The sequence below is a fragment of the Cryptotermes secundus genome, unplaced genomic scaffold (assembly GCF_002891405.2).
Source record: "Cryptotermes secundus unplaced genomic scaffold, Csec_1.0 scaffold1069, whole genome shotgun sequence".
Taxonomy (NCBI): Eukaryota; Metazoa; Arthropoda; class Insecta; order Blattodea; family Kalotermitidae; genus Cryptotermes; species Cryptotermes secundus.
Genome location: NW_019718281.1, coordinates 203,032 through 223,283, shown reverse-complemented (window position 1 = coordinate 223,283; position 20,252 = coordinate 203,032). Strand labels below are relative to the sequence as shown.

The 20,252-nt window shown below is 40.3% G+C and overlaps 1 protein-coding gene across 1 annotated transcript in view; it reads left to right on the top strand.

Annotated features, from left to right (window-relative positions):
• The window catches only part of LOC111875519 (homeobox protein Nkx-6.1), a 109,494-nt gene that overhangs the window by 78,880 nt on the left and 10,362 nt on the right, over window positions 1–20,252 (top strand). The window contains exon 2 of the mRNA XM_023871836.2: window positions 1,076–1,304. Coding sequence (XP_023727604.1) covers window positions 1,076–1,304 — 229 coding nt within the window. The remainder of the gene's footprint in view (window positions 1–1,075; window positions 1,305–20,252) is intronic.

Below are 20,252 nucleotides of genomic sequence, written 5' to 3'. Positions count from 1 at the left end.
CGAGACTGAATAGATGAGGAATTCATACAAAATTCTTACTGGAAGATTTTAAGGTGAGAGGTCATTTTGAAGATTAAATATGGAAAGGAGGACAATATTTAAATGAATCTTCTTGAAACGAAAGAATGTGAAGAGGATTCAGCTGGCTTATTATTTGGTCAAATGTCATGCTACTGTTGACATGCTGATGAGCATTTAGGCCGCATAAAATAAATGGCCTTACCTTATTCAGCAGTATGAATGTATAAGGGGTGGGCCTTTTCGGCCGTTGCACCGCGACCTACAGTGGTCTATAAATAGTAAGCAGCGCCTGCTCATGAGTGACTCTGTGTCATGGTGTTAGTTGCTTTATTTTTTGGTTTGGTAAAAGGTAAAGTTCTTCCTGTGCTTAACTAATTAAGAGCTACGCCATGAAGGCGTATGGGGGAGCGGATGTATAGGTCCACATTTTCTTTACCTCTGCACTAGTTGGAGGTGAGTGGCCAGCTTCACACCCCGGCCGCTTTATCCCCTGGAAAGGGCCCCCGATACCCATTATATAGGTGGAGGACCCCAGAGTCGTTCTGGATGACTGTAGAAGTGAAAATTCTTGACCCTACCTGGACTCGCACCCCGACCCCTCCTCCGTGCAGTCCGTAGCCATTTTCTATACCGATTATGTTATCCCGGCTCCTTTTTTTGATTTGGTAGTTTAGTTTATATTAGTGAGTTAGTTATGAATATCAGTATCCCACTTGACTACAGAACAATTTCGTTGGTGGATGTAGAATTACAAATTTAATCTGAAATTTTTGGAGGAATTTCTAAACAAGAATCTTAATAATCTGTCCATAAATACCTTCACTCGTGTTCCTATTGCAGCGTTCACAAACAATTCCTAGATTAGGAAATATTTCCTTATTCTGTCATAACATGAGTTTGTTTCTTACGCCTTGTGATAGGACCTGTTACGTGTAGGGTAGGAAATGACGTATGCATGGTATATCTTCTGGTACATTTTGTCTTCAGATTATTTCTTGTATCCTGGGTAAAATATGATTTGAGACTTACGTCTGGTGTTTGTTGCTCCTCTCAGCCACCTTCCCCATCACGAGGCGCATAGGACACCCTTACCAGAACAGGACACCCCCAAAGCGGAAGAAGCCGAGGACTTCCTTCACCCGCCTGCAGATCGCAGAGTTAGAGAAACGCTTCCACAAACAGAAATACCTGGCGTCTGCAGAGCGGGCGTCGCTCGCAAAGACGCTCAAGATGACGGACGCTCAAGTCAAAACTTGGTTCCAAAATCGACGCACTAAATGGAGGTAAGTGAAATTTTCTTTGATGTGTTAGGGTGTCTTCTAACGTCAGTAAAAACCAAAAGTTGTCATATTTGTTACTTTGTGAATGAAATGCATGGCCTTACGCAAGGCTTTGCTCCTTATACTGAAGCCAGACTAATATTATAGTGAGAATTTCTTGCTCCTACAAGAAAGGAGTGTACGTAGGACTATAATCTCTTACTTGAATAAGATTGAAGAATTGTATACTGAAAGAGATTAGGCCCTCTATTTGTTCTCCAAACGCGTTCTTCGATTCTTCCACAATTTTTAAGGATATAAACCAGTTGTTTCATTTTTTATTTTACTAATTTGTTCTGAAGTTTTTGGACCAGAAATGTTCATTAAATATTCGTACAGCCATCAGCATTCAGTTACGTTTGCAACCAAGATAATACTTCATGTGTCTAAAACATTGCATTATTTTGATTTTCGTAAGTTGACCCACTATACGCAACTGACTCGTGATGGAGTCCAATGGCAAATCCTTGTGATCATGGCAAGCAACCTTCGAGATCCATACAAGACAGTGACTTCCTCCAGTAGTTAAATGGCTGTTACCTTCTGTTCCACTGGGTTAATTACTTACTCTCATGTGTTGTTACTGAGGAAATTGTAGGCTAACACAATTAAATTAATACAGCATCTTTATAGCCACTTTATCGAAATCGACTGATATTTAACATAATTAAATTATCTATCCAAAGATTGATTTACAAGTCTCAACTAGTCAAATTTCATAGAAACTCGTTAAGCAGGTTCATAGAAGGGACATGCTATCGGACGACATAAAGCCTTCCATTATGTCTACATATAAACCTGTATATAATTTAAAACTGGCCTGTGGTACTATTGAAATCACCACCGTAAAACCTTTACCAATACACATTCTGTAAGACCACCAGCTCGTGGCCGGAACTTACTTCAATGCGGTGACCAATATCGTAAGATCATAACTGTAAGGGCTTTCCGTAAACCTGGGAGCACTATAAAATATGCAGGATTCTAATTCTTTGCAGATAGAATCCAGCTTCACAGATTGCTTGTGACGGGAACAAATTCCACAACAACGTCGCCGTTATCCCAGACATACCAACAGAAATGTTTGGCTTGGATTCTGACGAAATCCAGCACAAAAATGTCATTACCATTTTCTGCAAACTAGCAAATACGAGACACTTTCATTACAGGTTATTTCCAGATGAAATAAAAGACTTTTTTCAACATGAAGGCCGTTCTATAGCTATCTCTTACAGTCTCTGTTATGAATTACATTATTGTGACGCCTAATGGCCAGCTGACTTCAGCCGTATAATCCCGTTCGCTTACCGCATTTGTGGCTGCATCTGTTACGGGTTACGGTGCTGTGAGCAAAAGGATTAAAGAATTCCATATTCTTGAATATAACGGCATATGGTCCCTTGAAATTCAACCGACGTTTCGGAAAATACTTTGCTTCCATGACTCTGCTTGCTGGTTCCATGCTTGACTCACTGTTTGACACTGAAGTTTGAGGAGATATGTTCTTTCGAAATGTCAGTTGATTGTCAACAGACAACACGGCGGTATATCCCAGAAGACAGAACTCTTCGTAACCACAGCTGTGACAACCTCAGACCCTAAAAATAATTGAAGCTACTGTTTCGCAGTACGTCTCGAATTGTTCATTGCAAGACGTTCGTGGGATGTGCTCATAAAGGGGAGGTCATGTCAGTCTACAAATCTGACCTTTCGTCTGCATGCAATATCCGCAAACCGCGAACAGTTTATATTCGAACGTTATAAAATATTGTCGGCGAGATTCATTTTGGTTTTTTCGGCCCTCGGCGGATTGTTTCTCCGAAACGTTAATAAATATATACTCGACTATACGGCGTCACATCCCACAAGACAGTAAACTCTTATACATTGAAGACGAAAGCAGAATGTTCCTCTGAAAATTCGGTTAATTTTTTCCAGACTACAGGGCTTTACATCCCCAGAACACATTCATTGTCATAGTATAAAGACCTAAGTTTAATTTCTTTTTAATCCGGAGGCAGAAAATTGCTTTCAGGGATTAATTTTATTTATTTTTGGGTTGATCAATTGATCCTTAGCATGGTGAATGACGTTGTTTAAGTCTCACTTAGAACCACATAGCGTCGGATTTCGATGGAAGGCACGCTCCTTTCAGTGACTTTGAATCATACAAGGTATTAGAGAATATAACTGAAGAAATATTTTTGCAGAATACAGAGTGTAACTGAAAGGAGCGGAAAAATTTGGACATGAGTTCCACAACCCAACACAAGAAACTGTCCATATTAACATGTACCCGGAAATATTTAATTTGTGAGTTATAGCAGAAATAAATAAATGCTCAAAATGACCTCCATGTGTTTCAATACATGTCTCAACACGTCTCATCTTGGACTGCCGCATCCGTTCAGAGATGTCGGGGCAGTTGCGGATAGTCTGCAGGCTCGCACAGTGCAGTGGTGAAGTGCCTCCTCGTTGTCAACAGACACAGGGGTATTCAGGTGTCCTCACAAGTTAAAACCAGAGGCTTCAAATCTGACGTGGATCGTGGAGGCCATGCAGTGGGTCCTCCTCTACCTGTCCATCGGTCATGATATGTGTTATTAAAAACATCTCGCACGGCACGGCTGAGCGCCATCATGCATGTACAATATTCTATCGGCCGTAACTAACAAATTAAATTTTACGGACACATGTTGATATAAGCACCTTTTCTTGTTTTGGTATGTGCAACTTGAGCACAAAATACATCCGTACATTCTAGTTGCGCTCTGTATAGAAATGAATATAACCCGTTATCCTTCAGAATAATTTTTACAGGTATAATATGCAAACAATTAAAGTCAGTTTGTCTACTTTTCTTGCTGTTGTTCCTGTCAGAATCAAATTGTTACTAAGCGACCTCAGGTGCTTTGATGACATGTCTCTTCTAACAGGCTGGAAATGTGAACCAACCCACAGTCTCACTCACACACAGAATAACTATTGGAGTTAACAAACAGGCAAGACGTGTGTGTTCGTGTGCGTGAGTGCGCTGCTGGCTTCTCGAAACAAACATGAAACCTTTTAATTACACCGCTAGAACCGTTCTGATAAGTAGTAATGGGAATTCCATGTCGTGCAGACCGGTCCAACGTCGACATCAAAGCGGTCGTCCCAATGGTCACTTCAAGCGACACAGCCCCTTCTAGCAGAAGGAAGAATAGAACCTCCGTCGTCTGTTTCTTGGCTTCTTCTTCTCCATCTTTGTATGTCTAGCGTATGTGTGTTTTACATAATCTGGTGTAACAAACAAACAGTGTGGCCTGCATTGGCCTGCTAAGTACTTATATTCCTGTTCTAATGAAAGGAACCGGGATAACGCAGTCGGTATAGACACTGACTACAGGCTGGAAGGCCGAAGACTTGGAGTTCGAGTCCCCGTAAAGGTAATATTTTCTCTTCCCCACGTCCAGACCGGTTTTGGGGCATAATCAGCTTCCTATCCATTACGTAAGGGCGGAGGTCTACCTCCGGGTGTAAAACGGCCGAGGCGTGGAGCTGACCACTCGATTCCATTTGTACCTAAGTTAAGAATAATTGGATACATACATCAACTCCCTCATACGGCTTCATGGCGTAGCGTTTAATTAGTTAAGTACAAGGAAAGTTTTACCTTTTAAGCTGTCTTAATGATATTCAGAAGAAACGCCACACTTATTTTATACAAAGGGCATACAAAAGGTATACAAAGGCATACAAAAAGGTATACAAAAAGTAGATTTCCTTCTTATTTTCAAACTTCCCTCAAAACTAAACTCGAAAACTGTGTTTACTGAGACATATCAGTGTTTTCATAAATTTCACATAACTGAATATGGAATTCTTCTGTTGTATTTCATAAAGAAAACTTCTATCTTCTGAGATACAACACTGCGTACTCCGTTGAAATTTAACCACAACCTTATATAACAGATGATAAAAATCTTGTTAACCACTGTTGTGGGAACCTCATATATTATGTACTTCATATAATTCTCAACAAAACATTTCTAAACATTCTAATAATTTCTAAGTAATCACAAGTCTGTTATACAAACACAATTTAATTTTCTGGAGCGTCACGGTTCTTAAGGAAATTCTTAGAGTGCTTTTGTATTTTGTTTAGGGAGGAAATCGCGTGTTCCATCCTGAACTAGCTTGAGGCAAGAACATGTGTAACTTCAAATAGGGTTTTCTAGTAAAGAGTAGCACATCACATTAGGAGAATGGGTATGGAGCGTATAGAGAGCGTGTGGGAGGGCAAAGAGACGCGGAACAATTCAGTTAAGTAAGTGGCTTTCTAAAACCAACTGAACTTGCCTGTGAGTGGATGGAGGAAGTTGGTTTTATGTTTAGGTTTTAGAGGTCCCGATGTGGTTTTATAGGACGAAAAGGAAACGACACTATTACCTTTTATTATAATTCTCTTCCCATTTAAAGCCCTTGTTACAAGAGGCGAATTAGGTTCTTATTATAGTCCTTACTTTCAATTGTTTTGGTGGCTGCACCTAAGGAATTGGGGGTGGGGTCAAGCAGTTATACCGCAACACCATTACCAATACAGACTCTGTGAATATTCTTTGTTGTTGTTATTAATATTATTAATATTAATAATATAATCATTATAATTGTCGTCATCAACACATCATGAATATCATTACCATTATTAGGCTAATTTTAGCTCAGGTAATAAATTAATGGCCTCCGGTCTGAAGCGCCAGAGTTTGATCCCAAGTAGAGTGGGATTTCTCTCTTGAACAGAATGTTCACCCACTCCTCATATCTTGCGTTCCCTAAGTAAAGTTGGCAGGAGCCTGGATCTAGTTTGCTCGTATATTATCTCCGCGACCCGAATTTATACCGCAATATTTTTGACGAGGAAATTTATAGAGCCTACAGAGCCATATCCATAAAATATCATTCTTTTATCGACCTCCTATCTAAAAACATAGCAACAGATATATATGCAGTACTGCAGGTGATTAAACCGGATGTTTGATATTGGTGTTGAGCTGACTTCCTCATCCGAAACTAAACATAATTGAAGAGTGGTTGATAGCCAAGGGCTGAGGACAGTATGGACCCAAGAAGACTAAGTAACAGAGGGATGGATAAACTCATACTAAGGAGCATCATACTCGTAGTTCGTGGTCCTGTGCTTCATGAAACCTCATTTGTGTGATCGCACGAAAGAGAATGGGATGGACTGGACCTACAGCACGAATAAGGAAGATGGACATTTCATACATTTTAGCTTGAAAATTAAAAGGATAAAATTATTTGTAAGATATCATAGTAGTTGGGAGGATAATATTGAAATGAATCTTAAAGGAATGGGATTTTGAGGTGTTTATTGGATTCATATGGCTCATGAAAGGGACCAGTAGCAATCCTTTACAAACACGAATGTGAACCTTCTGGCTCCACGGAAGGAAAGGAACTGGTCATGTCTGCTGCTCAAGGAACACGCTTCTCCATGAAATGAGTGCTTGAATAAGATACCTGTGGCGAAGTGGAAGTGCAGTCGCCTTGTCTTGTTGGCATTCTGGGTAACACGCGTGATATGTGTTCTTGTCCCACGTGTACAATCTCAGAAATAGCTGCAAATTAATTGGTTTAGATGAAAGATAAACAATTCAACTCAAGAATGAAAGGAGTCGGGTTAGCGTAGTCAGTATAACCACTGGTTACGGGCTGGGCGACCGAGGGGTTGGAGTTCGAGTCCCGGTAGGGTCAAGAATTTTCTCTTCTCCAAGTCGTTAAGACCTGTTCTTGGGTTCACCGATCCTCCTATTCAATATGTACCAGGGGCTCTTTCCCCGTGAGTAAAGCGGCCGGGACGTTATGCTTACCTTTCACCTCTAACTAGTGTAGAGGTCAAGAAAATATGGATCTATAAGTACACTCCTCCATACGCCTTCATGGCGTCGTGTTTAATTATTTAGGCACAGGGACAACTTTACTTACACAAGAATGAATGCAGGATTAGCAGCAGTTGGACCCTTGTGATGTCACAAAGCAAGCTGTTGCTGAGGTATAAACCATACGGAAGGGAACACATAGGGACTAGCTCTATCGATTGGGCCCAACTGAGTAGGTTTTAACTGAAGACGGAGATAGAATCCAGTCCCTAGGAACTACCGCTATCGATTGGGCCCAACTAAGTAGGTTTTAACTGAAGACGGAGACAGAATCCAGTCCCTAGGAACTACCGCTATCGATTGGGCCCAACTAAGTAGGTTTTAACTGAAGACGGAGACAGAATCCAGTCCCTAGGAACTACCGCTATCGATTGGGCCCAACTAAGTAGGTTTTAACTGAAGACGGAGACAGAATCCAGTCCCTAGGAACTACCGCTATCGATTGGGCCCAACTAAGTAGGTTTTAACTGAAGACGGAGACAGAATCCAGTCCCTAGGAACTACCGCTATCGATTGGGCCCAACTAAGTAGGTTTTAACTGAAGACGGAGACAGAATCCAGTCCCTAGGAACTACCGCTATCGATTGGGCCCAACTAAGTAGGTTTTAACTGAAGACGGAGACAGAATCCAGTCCCTAGGAACTACCGCTATCGATTGGGCCCAACTAAGTAGGTTTTAACTGAAGACGGAGACAGAATCCAGTCCCTAGGAACTACCGCTATCGATTGGGCCCAACTAAGTAGGTTTTAACTGAAGACGGAGACAGAATCCAGTCCCTAGGAACTACCGCTATCGATTGGGCCCAACTAAGTAGGTTTTAACTGAAGACGGAGACAGAATCCAGTCCCTAGGAACTACCGCTATCGATTGGGCCCAACTAAGTAGGTTTTAACTGAAGACGGAGACAGAATCCAGTCCCTAGGAACTACCGCTATCGATTGGGCCCAACTAAGTAGGTTTTAACTGAAGACGGAGACAGAATCCAGTCCCTAGGAACTACCGCTATCGATTGGGCCCAACTAAGTAGGTTTTAACTGAAGACGGAGACAGAATCCAGTCCCTAGGAACTACCGCTATCGATTGGGCCCAACTAAGTAGGTTTTAACTGAAGACGGAGAGAGAATCCAGTCCCTAGGAACTACCGCTATCGATTGGGCCCAACTGAGTACGTTTTAACTGAAGACTGAGATAGAATCCAGTCCTTAGTAACTACCGCAATAGATTGGGCCCAACTAAGTAGGTTTTAACTGAAGACGGAGATAGAATCCAGTCTCCGAAAAGTATTCTGAAAAATAAGCAGGCCGGTTTTTAGATAAAGACAAGACGATGGATAATGTTTCTTACTTGTACTGATGTGCCGTCGTCACAAACCTTCAAATCTTATTAATTATCAGGTTCTTAAGAAAATTCCTGCTCGAAGGGGATAAAGCCCTATAACTGGAAACTCCAGAAAGTATTGAGGGCAATTTAAAAAGAGTACAGAGTGCAATGTACGGAGGCCGCCTGGCTCACTTAGTACCTTGTATTGATTGATCTATATGCTGGGAGACCGAAAAATCGACGGCCGATTGTCTGAGGTAGACAGGGATTTCCTCTTCACAGTCCTCTGTCCATTTAGCCTCATATTTATTGGGTTTCTTCCCTGAGTTGAAGCAACCAGAGCGTGACCCTTATCGCTTATCTCCGTGTAGTGTCGAGGTTAAAAATATATGGAGCTACACCTCCTCTCCTTCTGCCCGTCTTCATAGTGTTGTGATTAATTAAGCACAGGGACAATATTACTTCTTCTGTCTTTACAGAACGCATTGTAACTTTCGTAAAAACTTTACAACTGTGATCAGTTCAAGGCTATACTTACCATAATGATGCTTAAGCGGTAACGTGTCTGTTTTCTATTTGGAAAGTGCGTGATTCGTATCTCAGAGGGAACCAAGTATTCTGACTGAGGTTGTTTGTGATTTTCCTCAGTTCCTCCAGGTAATACCATAAATGAGGCTATGACCGCTTCCTTCCACATCTTTTCCTGTTCATTATTCACTGTCATCCCACGATTCAGTGCTATCTGTCAATCTATCTATCTATTTCTGTTGCCCCTACCTGGAGCATAGGGAATCCGTGAAACGCTTCGTTTCACTTCAGTTTCTTAATCTTATAAACATTCAGTAGGAATCCTTGGACCGGGGAACAGCCAGACGCAAGGCTGCTATCTACAGAAACACAGAATAAATGCAGAAAAATGACCATTCCTTGAGTGGGATTCGAACCCAAGATCTCAGAGTTCGAGCGAGCGCACAAATTTCATGCCTTAGATCGAACGGCCACTGTGATCGGCAGTTCGTTAAATAACCAAGGTACTATTTCTATTTCAGGGATATTTTGCAGTTCACAAAATGTGGGCCTCATGACGTCACAATTGTCATCGTCCTAACGGTAGCAGAAAGTGTCACCGCGGAGACAAACGAAATCTGCTACATGTGTACTGCACCTCTATCGCGCAGTAGCGTCGAAGGGAGTGGGGATCTCTTTACAACATTACCGCTCACACCCTGTTTCATCTCCCTTCCTGCCGCCCTGCATCTGTGCTTTGTTCTTCAGACTTTGTTAGAGTCGAGTTAAGAGACACTATTACGGTAATTGAGCTGAGTAAGGGAGTGGTTTCTGTGGCCGTGTTTCAACATTTACCCTTGCTCCGCCCAAAGCAACAACCACACCGTTTTTGGGTATGAATTGCCGTTCTCAGAATGAAACCTCGTTTCTTTGTTGCAATTTAAGTTGAATGTTTGATAATGTTAAGAGCAGTGACGTGAGAGATTGGGAAAATTGTGTAATAAGATTCTTATTTTGGATTTTTCATCAAATTGGCCTATTATTAATAAGATCTATTCGAGGAGAATAAAATGTGTAGGAATTTGAAACTCATGGCAATAAATTAATCAGTTATTATGAAGGGAAGAACTCACTAGACACACCTAGACATAAGTGTGGGGGTAACAACAAAATTCGTAGTAAAGGAATCACTTGCTATATATATATGCAATACAGTCCTGCCCCCCCCCACACACACACACACTGACCACAAGAACATTCATAACCAAATTACCACAATGGATATACTAATCCTTGCAAAAGAAAAACAAAACAATTAAGAAGAACACAGTTACAATATATCATTTTACACATTTTCTAATTATTTAAAATTATTATAACAAGAACTCATTTAGTTTTTAAGACAATGAACTTTTGGAAGCACAGCCCTCACGGACTGTATGATATTAATGTATATTATAGCAATACAGAAAAATCATCATACATTCATTACGACAGCCCTGTGTGGCCGAAATACGTCTTGAATTGCCATGAATTTATACGAAAGCGTCGATTAATTTGTGGTCCGACCAAAAATCTGTGAAATCGCATTCAAGCCTGTGTTTCATGCATACACACACGTTATATACTGGGGTATGCGTGACTTGTAAACGGGATTTTGATTGATGACCGGATTTATTGCTCACTTCTACAAATTGTTGCTACACTTCATAAACCACTATATGGCACAGCACGTCTTCTCTTCTCCAACATATTGAGACTCCCTCAATTCTAATTCTTCCGGACTTGGTTCCTGGTTATATAGATCGGGGCGGCGTCAACAGAAAATACCGCTTCCCAACAATTCGTCATATTTACCTCGCTGTTGCATAGAAACGGCAGGTCTTCTATTGTTGCATGCATGTTTATTTCCGCGAGAATCTGTTCACCGAGTCATTGTATAGTAATGAACGTCTACTCTGGCTATTCCAGCTTTCAGGCGTCATGTCGCAATATATATACGTATAGTTATTAACAACTGTAGCAGAATACTCAAAAACAACATTAGTCTTAAAGAAATAGTGTATGAGGATTTTCTTTTCAGCTGTCTCACAATACGATCTAACAATTGACTCCTGTGAACATGATAGTAAGCCCTTGGTTTCCATACGAGTAAAAAGGTGGAGAATTTCTTTACAATCTGAGCCGCTTTCGGACTAGAGAAGAAACCAGTAGCATAGAGTTATGATACGTAATATTTCCGAAAGTGTTAAGGACTATTCCGGCTGTGATTTGATAGTACCTTGTATCAGCACTAAGCTCTATCAGCCTCAAAACAGTATAAGCGGATAGTGACGTCAGCGCTGACTACCTCGAAAGACTGCCTGACAACCACACGTTGGCCTGGCGTATTGTCAGTTGTTCTCTTTATTTACCAGTACTCTTCCACTGCCATAAATTTCCAGGCTTCATTTGCATGCATCGACGTCCCGGCAACATTGCTACATTCTTCGGTTCTATGTGGGGATTATTACGTCACGCGCAGGCGCTGCCAGGGATCATTAAATCGCGGTTGCACTATATAGAATGGAGTAAATGCACACAGATTTCTGCTGGAGAAACCGAAAAAAAAATGGTAAGTAAGAACTAAAATTGGAGGTTATTATGCCTTTTAGGGTTGCGCCACCATGTAAGTCTTGTATGTAGATAAAAGTGTTTCGGAAGAAAAGACTGCTTCAGAGTACAAGTTAGAGCCTAAGGATAGAGACAGCATATACTTCTGAAATACTGGTGCTCACATGCTTCAGTATGGTAACTAGCAGGCAGAATCTGATCACTTATCGCCGTGAAGTCTTGTACATTTTTATAGACTAGTATTTAAGACGAAGCGAAGATAAAGGCCTTAAGTAAATAGACTGGATTGAGGTGGCTCAAAATTGTGCCTATTCTATCGTTGATCCGTAAGTCAGGAATAGATCTTTCAATAAATCGGTTGTCCAGTAGTTAGTTTATCTGTCAGTCATACAAACCGAGAAATATTTCAAACGAAATTTTAAATGTTTGTAAGAAAAAATGTTACAGAGTCCTGTCGTATAAGTACATATGTTTTGTTATGCAAAGTCAACTGCTTTAAATAATTTGAAACGTACATCTTTAATATTCTTCTGGTATATTTTTACAGTGCATAAGATCAACCAAGTCTATATTTTTAGATCATTATGGATCGTTTTACCAGGAGACAAGAGGCGGTAGCTCAGTCGGTATAGTTCGCTTGAGGACTAAATACACGGAGTTTTTCTTTTATGGATCGTTTTGGATTTTGATCGTAATACATATACTCGTAGTTTTAGAAACTAAATTGACTTTTATCACCAATGTGTGTGGGCTGTATAATAACAAAAATACGTAAACAGAAATTCCATAAATAAATCGACTTTTATTGTTACTGCGCACTAACCTTAAGATAATAACACCTTATGTAAATTTCATTCTTGGATGCGGATTGTAAAATCATATGGCATATATATTTCGAATGGGCATCAAATTGACTTTGTAAGATGATAGAAAATTTTATCTAAAATATGTAAAACTATTATGACAAGAATAAAGTCGTAGAAGGGTACACTTAATCCCTTCCTCTCATACCTTTGCGGTGTCAATGTTATACTTTTTTCATTTTGAATATTTTACAGACGGTAGGACTCCTTGGACGAGGAATCAGCTTGTCGCAAAGCTTCTACATAAACACAGGGCAACACAAACACAAAAATCCATGCCTTTTGTGTGATTCGAATCCACGATCCCGGCTTCCGAGCGAGCTAAAAGAGTATATGCCTTAGACCGCGCGACAACTGTGATCGGCAAAAAGAATATAAATTGAAATAAACACAGCCATTAATATAGGTCCAATAATTAGAGATGAGACATTTCATGTAGGCCTTGACACCAGAGAAACCTGACCTTACCATTGAGAGATTGTACCAATAGTAGACTTGACAGCGAACGAAATGGCAGCATCATATTCGTTCATAAAGAATCTTACTTAGAATATTGCAAAGCCTGTAAGCATGGAAGCTACTGTTACATCATTCTTTTCTATTTTCCTTATTACGTAGTAGTATCTAGAGCTTAGAACGAAATCGGAGTAAAATCGTATGGAATTTGGGTTCATGAATGCTGGATGGTTACTGAATGTGACATCCGAAATTGCTCTCAAATCAATCGCAAAGAGCTGAGATAGAAATTACATAAACGTCTACTTGTCCCGTTTCTGGAAGCAGGAGATGTCATCTAAATGTGTTCCAAATTGAATTAAACTTTTATAAAATTCGTTTTAATAAAGAAACGAAACGTAACAAAGGAGTGACTGTGTCCCTTTTATCCTCTTGAAAGAAAACAAAAAGAAGATGAGAGGGTTGTATAAGGGTGTCTGCCGGGCCAGCTAAAACCCTCGACAGTTTAAAAAGTGGTATCCCTTTGCATTATACATAACAACGGTGCTCAATGCGCGTGAATATTGCATCTGGTACACGACTCGGCTGTTTAGCGCAGTGAAATATTCAGAAGGCCTGACGACACACGTCAACCTGGCGGCGGTAGGGGAGGCGGCGGCGCCACTCTATGAATGCTGGAAAGCGTCTCCGGTTTAAATCCCAATTCCTGGCTGATATCTCCTTGAGTTCAGTGAGCGACTTGTATCCTGGGGACCACAGTTCTACACACTCGATCATCTCAAGACGGTCTCCTTCAGATACTGGGTCCAGAGGAGTGTTCTGTCGTTCTATATAAATTCCATCTGCAAAAATCAAGTCACAACCTCACTGTTACTTAATTTACATGGGAGGAAAATGGGTAATATCTGAACTTCTCTAAAAAGTTTCCATTAGGGTGTAATATTCAATCAAATATTGTTGCTGAATTAGTACTTTTAAGGAAAAGAAGAAGGAGAACAGCAATGGATCAGTCGGTGCAGTAGCTATGCTTTTTGGAGGACCGAGTAATTGGAGTTACATTCCTAGAGAAATGTGTCCCCTTACAGAACCTGACTACTCACTTACATCTAATGCTGAGGTCAAAAATGCGTTGAGAAGTAAATCCACTCCTCAGTAAGTTTCAATGGAGTGGTCCTTAGTTAAGTATAATAAAACAACTTTACCTTCTTAAGTGAAGGAAGATTTTCTTATTTGTACGGTCTGATTCTTCCAGCCGCATTATGGTCCTGGGGTCGACTCAGTCTCTAACAGAAATGAGTATCAGGAATCTTCCTTGGGGTAAAAGGCTGCTGGCGTGTAAGGCTGACAACCTCACCGCCGTCTCTGAGCCGATTGTCTAGAAAATATAGGAGCCTCTACGTCTCACAATCCTATGGGCCTCCACGATCTCTTTCAGTGATAGCTTTACCTTTTTCCTCTTAGGTCGACTCAAGGAGCAATTTAATAAATATCTTTTTAATAGTTACTAACTAACGCCACTGCAGTAGAAACATAAATTTCAACATCATCATTACCAGAGATCACCAACGGGCACTATCCCACTCCAGTTATAACAACATATTTTAACAAGAGCAGTCCCTGTCTTCGGACACAGGGACTAGTTCCATTGACTTGGCTGAACTGAATAGGCTGTTTATCTGAGGACAGAAATGTAGTCCGGTCTTCGAAGGGTGATCTGAATAGAAATGGGATGACGAAAAATGTTGAAAAAAAAAACAATAATTTTGCTAGTGCATCATCATCATACACTTTTAGGCAGTATTTTCATAATTTATATTGAATAGAATACTAATAGAATGAAATGGGTGATGCTTCTAGCACGCATGGAAGAGAAGATAAATCCGTGCAAATTAAGTTTCGTGGGGAAAAAGAAGAACAGAACATTTCGGAGGGTTATTTAGTGATCGGAGGTTACGTAAAATAGATATTGAAAAAATGGGACAGGAGATTGTGGACTGGATTCATCTGGCTCAGAATAAGAACCAAGCGTAAATTCTTGTGAACACGGCAATGAATCCTCAGGTTTAAAAAGTTACTTGGAAGTTCTGACTGACTCTAAATGTTTTTTTAAATTTTATTATTCACAATAACGTGCCCTCAGTGCCTATCCAGCCCACAGCACTGCACGCCGTTTCTTTGGGATCCATTTTACATTGTCCTCCCATCTACTAACATTTCCTCTAAGAGGTGTCTTTTCTTCAGGCTTTGCGAGTCTTATCCCTCCCCCGTGCGCTACGTGTTCTGCTTATTCAAAAAGACGAGTTAGGTCCATATAAGTTTCATTTTTCAAAAAAGTAAAAATCAAATAAATCATAAAAATATAAGAGTTAATTATAGATATATACGATTGATCACACTGTGAAAATTATGCCACTTCTTACTTGCAAAAAACTGAGAATTAATTTTTTACACCAAAGAGTGTCATCACGTGTTACCATCATATTAATATTCACTTAAATATTTCACAAATTTGAATCAAAGTCGATTAATACTATACCTGATAACTGTTGCTAATTTATTATCGCCCTTTCGAATAATCCGCTATTCTGAAGAGAGCTGATGACCGCATTTGTCAAGTGCTGCTGCCAGCGAAGATGTCAGCGATCATACAATGGCAGGAAAAAACTATCAGAATTCCTACAAAGTAAAGAACCATGACATGTATCCATTCACCTCAGCTTCTTTTGGTTTTAAATCTGATCACACAGCAGACAGATGCTTTGAGAACTATCTCTCCTCTCAATAATTCAAGTGCACTTAGTAGGGAAAGAAACGGTGCAGTCCGGACAGAATGCGGCTCTTGAGTACTTCCGAGTTAAACGTACTCGACATCTCCTATGGTAGTTCCGGTCCGACATAGCAGGCAAGACAGAATACAATTCTTCCATCTTGAAGGAATATCAGTTAATTAATAACATAACTATTAACAAATCAAAATTGCATCCATGAAGAAATAAAATGCAGATCAAATTCGAGAAATATCTACAATTCAATTCAAATGTATTGTCTTCTTGTCCTGTACATAGAGAAGTGCAGACTGAAATACAGAATTTCGTCAAATTATACGTAGTTATGTATGGGTATGAAAATTGATCTCTCAGAATGTTGGAAGAACAGAGCTGAGAATATTCGAGAAGAAGGTGCTCATGAGACTATTTGGAACTAAGAGGGATAGTGTAGCAGGCATCTGGAGAAAAATGTGTAGCGAGGAGCTTCATAAATTTCACTTATCGCCAAGTATTTGCATAATCGTAACGAGGAGGATTAGATGAGCAATACATGTAGCACGTGCAGGAGAGAATAGAAGCTAATATAAAGTGTTGATAGAAACCTGAAGGAAAGAGACACTAGGAAATCCAGGCATATGTGGAAAGATAATACTAAAATGAATGTTATAGAAATAGGATGAGAAAAAAACATAGCAAGTGAAGTAATATATATTATGGTAAGTTGTATTTGGACATGATAGAAAATTTTAATTTCCAACGAGATGGTGATATTATTCTGTAATCATTGAATGCTCAGTGCAGGAAAATGAAGTGGTAAAATTGAGGAGAACACTTTTCTTGGGCGTCCACTCAATGCGATCTCTGTCAATTGGACTTTTCCTTCGGGTTATGCCTGTGCAACGTAAAAGTCGCAGCCTCCTCAGAGACGATGTTGGTAAAACAGATGAAAGCAAGGCTCAAATCATGTGACAGCAGCCGAATTACAGCATATACCGAGTTTACTTGGTACAGCCAAATCCAAAAGCGCACAAGCTGTTTAGTCACGTTTGTGTAAATCTGCCTCATTGCATTCATTAAATATTTAAACTTGAAATGTGCTTTTATTTTATGGAGACTCTGGAGGTGTGTGTGTGTGTCCACATAAAATTCAGTAGACATACTGTGCACTGAATGTGTATAAATGTATTTAGTTTCAGTAAGATCATACCCGTAGGAGTTATTAAGCGTGTTTGTCTGCAAAGAAGCCTTTATAGATTAAAAATATTTTACGTGAAAGGAACGAAATGTTTCTGGACTGGGGTTGGAGGCCACTTTTATGTCTAGAACAAAAATTTGTCTGAACTTCAGACGAAATGTGTAATATGGCTAGTAAATGAAAGATTTTATAATGTAAATTCAGTATTCATTGATACACTCTGAACTGTATATGAGTAATTGAAGAGACTTACAGCATTACAGCTTCGAAAAGAAAATGAAGATAGTGGAGAGAGTATAATTCGGGGAGCCAGAAAGCACTCTATTCCTTGAGCATGAGTGCTCCAAGTAACAATACTTCCGTGCATCAAGGAAGCACAATTATGTTCATTCAAGGCTGCGTTGAAGGCGAATACATGTATGTAAACTAATATATCTATTTCAGAATTAGTAGGGTAAACTGCAGTAAGAGGGCGAGATGGTAATCTCCTGGTTTATGTAGTCTTGCCAAGGAAGAAGCTATATTTTTCAGTGCCTTGAAGCTCATTGGGCTAACACGTGGAGTGCTGGGCATGTTTAGCTGTAATATTGTTTATTTATGGAGATTTTAATCTATTTTAAAAAGATTAAATCTTCGGCGTTTTCGTCGAATTTTGTAAGCTTTTGCAATGTATATGTGCAAAGTAAGTATTCGTAAAATCAAATGTCTTTCTTGGGTTTCTGTTCATTGAGGGGACGCTGGACTCCAGCTAGTACTTTGCGCTCAGAAATCTATGATTAACGTCAGCTCTGTCACTTTTGGTGGGGAAACTTAAGGCTTAGATGTAGGAGAGGTAGCCGAAAACTTTTAGTTCATTCAATTTCATACAGATAACAGTAAAAGATTTTAGTATATTTTATGTAATACTACATAAACTTTTCATGTTTTCTATTTTTTGTTTCTTTTTCCCGATTATAATTATAATTTGTTCTTAAGGGTGAGCACCTTTGCCATAAAAATATACAATTTACACTATATAGAATCTAAGTTATCAGATATCAATTAGGAGGTTTCAAATGATATGGGTGTCTGGTCATGAGAGTATTGTGGATATTGAAACTGCAGAACAGCAGGCAAGAACAGGATTGCACAGCCGTTCACAGGACCTGAATCAGATTGCGGCATCTCAGTAGGAGGGTACTGCTGGGAATGAAATCGCAAATCAGCTGGCAAGAACAGGATCTGTACCAGCTTGCGGCATTTCAGTAGGAGAGTATTGCAGGGAATGAAACCGCAGATCAGCTGGCAAGAACAGGATCTGAACAGCCGTTCACAGGATCTGAACCAGCTTGCGGCACCTCAGTAGGAGAGTATTGCAGGGAATGAAACCGCAGATCAGCTGGCAAGAACAGGATCTGAACAGCCGTTCACAGGATCTGAACCAGCTTGCGGCACCTCAGTAGGAGAGTATTGCAGGGAATGAAACCGCAGATCAGCTGGCAAGAACAGGATCTGAACAGCCGTTCACAGGATCTGAACCAGCTTGCGGCACCTCAGTAGGAGAGTATTGCAGGGAATGAAACCGCAGATCAGCTGGCAAGAACAGGATCTGAACAGCCGTTCACAGGATCTGAACCAGCTTGCGGCACCTCAGTAGGAGAGTATTGCAGGGAATGAAACCGCAGATCAGCTGGCAAGAACAGGATCTGAACAGCCGTTCACAGGATCTGAACCAGCTTGCGGCACCTCAGTAGGAGAGTATTGCAGGGAATGAAACCGCAGATCAGCTGGCAAGAACAGGATCTGAACAGCCGTTCACAGGATCTGAACCAGCTTGCGGCACCTCAGTAGGAGAGTATTGCGGGGAATGAAACCTCAAATCAGCTGGCAAGAACAGGACCTGAACCGGCTTGCGGCATCTCAGTAGGAGAGTATTGCTGGGAATGAAACCGCAGATCAGCCGGCAAGAACAGGATCTGAACAACCGTTCACAGGACCTGAACCAGCTTGTGGCATCTCAATTGGAGTTGCCAAGACAGCGATCTCTGGATGAACAGAAATCACAAAAACATTAGGAAGCCATAACTGGACTCAAACAGGCAAGGGGACTTACACTAGGGCCCTCTGCCGAGGAACAAAGGATCAGTTGAAGCTAAATAGAGACAAATTAAATTTGGTGATAAGACTATTTACAGGACAATATTACCTTAAAGGATATCTTTTCAAACTGGGATTGACAGATGATCCCACTCGTTTAAGGTGCCTAGAAGAGGTTGAATCAGGCACATATATCCTGTGTGATTGCGAGGCCATAGCTTATTTAAGATTCGTCACCTGGGCCAGTAATTCATGGAACCACGTTACTATTATGAAGCCCCATAAATAGGATCCTACATTTCATCTGAAATGTAAGATTAATGAAGGATTAATCAAATGGGAAGCAGAAGAGGTCAGTGATGATCGTGGTGCAAGAGTCAAATTGCTATGGCCCAAACTTACACATACACACATCACATATTAAAATAGAACATTCTTTGAAATTTTGTGTCTATATTTTCAAACCTTATTCCTAAAACACGAGAGGAGGTGCGTTTAGTTTTTCTGTCTTTTTAAGTACATATATAAAACGTTCACTATAGCACGTGCTTAACCTTGACATAAACTTTATATCCAGGATGTACTTCAACATGTGACGTAATTATAAAATATGCTCTCATGAGCTTTGCAGGGACGTGTTAAGGTGCGTGTAACAATGCAAAACATGTTGCGAGAGCACCGTGTGGGGAAGGGCGCTGTAGATAATTTTAAATTCGCAAAATTGCAGTTATTTGTGCAGCGAGGGCGTAACACAAAATAACGTCAGAACTAGTAACAGTTTTAATTCATTATAACCACAGCAATGGGCCAAGTAATTTCCTCGTCATCTGATAAAAAAACGGACTGCAACGAACTAGTGTGAATTGGTTAATAAGCTTTGTAATGACAGGGCCCAAAGGGCGTAGATAATTGACTGTCGTTTGTGATTAGTGTAGCCTCGTGTAATCGCACAGGGCTGAACAAACCTCACTTATGATCCAGGGTGAGTAGTAATATCTGCCACAATTTGAACCGTGTTCTTCCCACCAGACTGACACTCCCAAGTTCTTTACTAATATAAGCCAAGGGATGTAGTATANCACCGTGAAAGCCTCAAACCTTACACGGATGTAGTATAGTTTTATAAACTTGCGTCGTATATTTCATGGTGTAGGAGCTTTGGAAATTATGT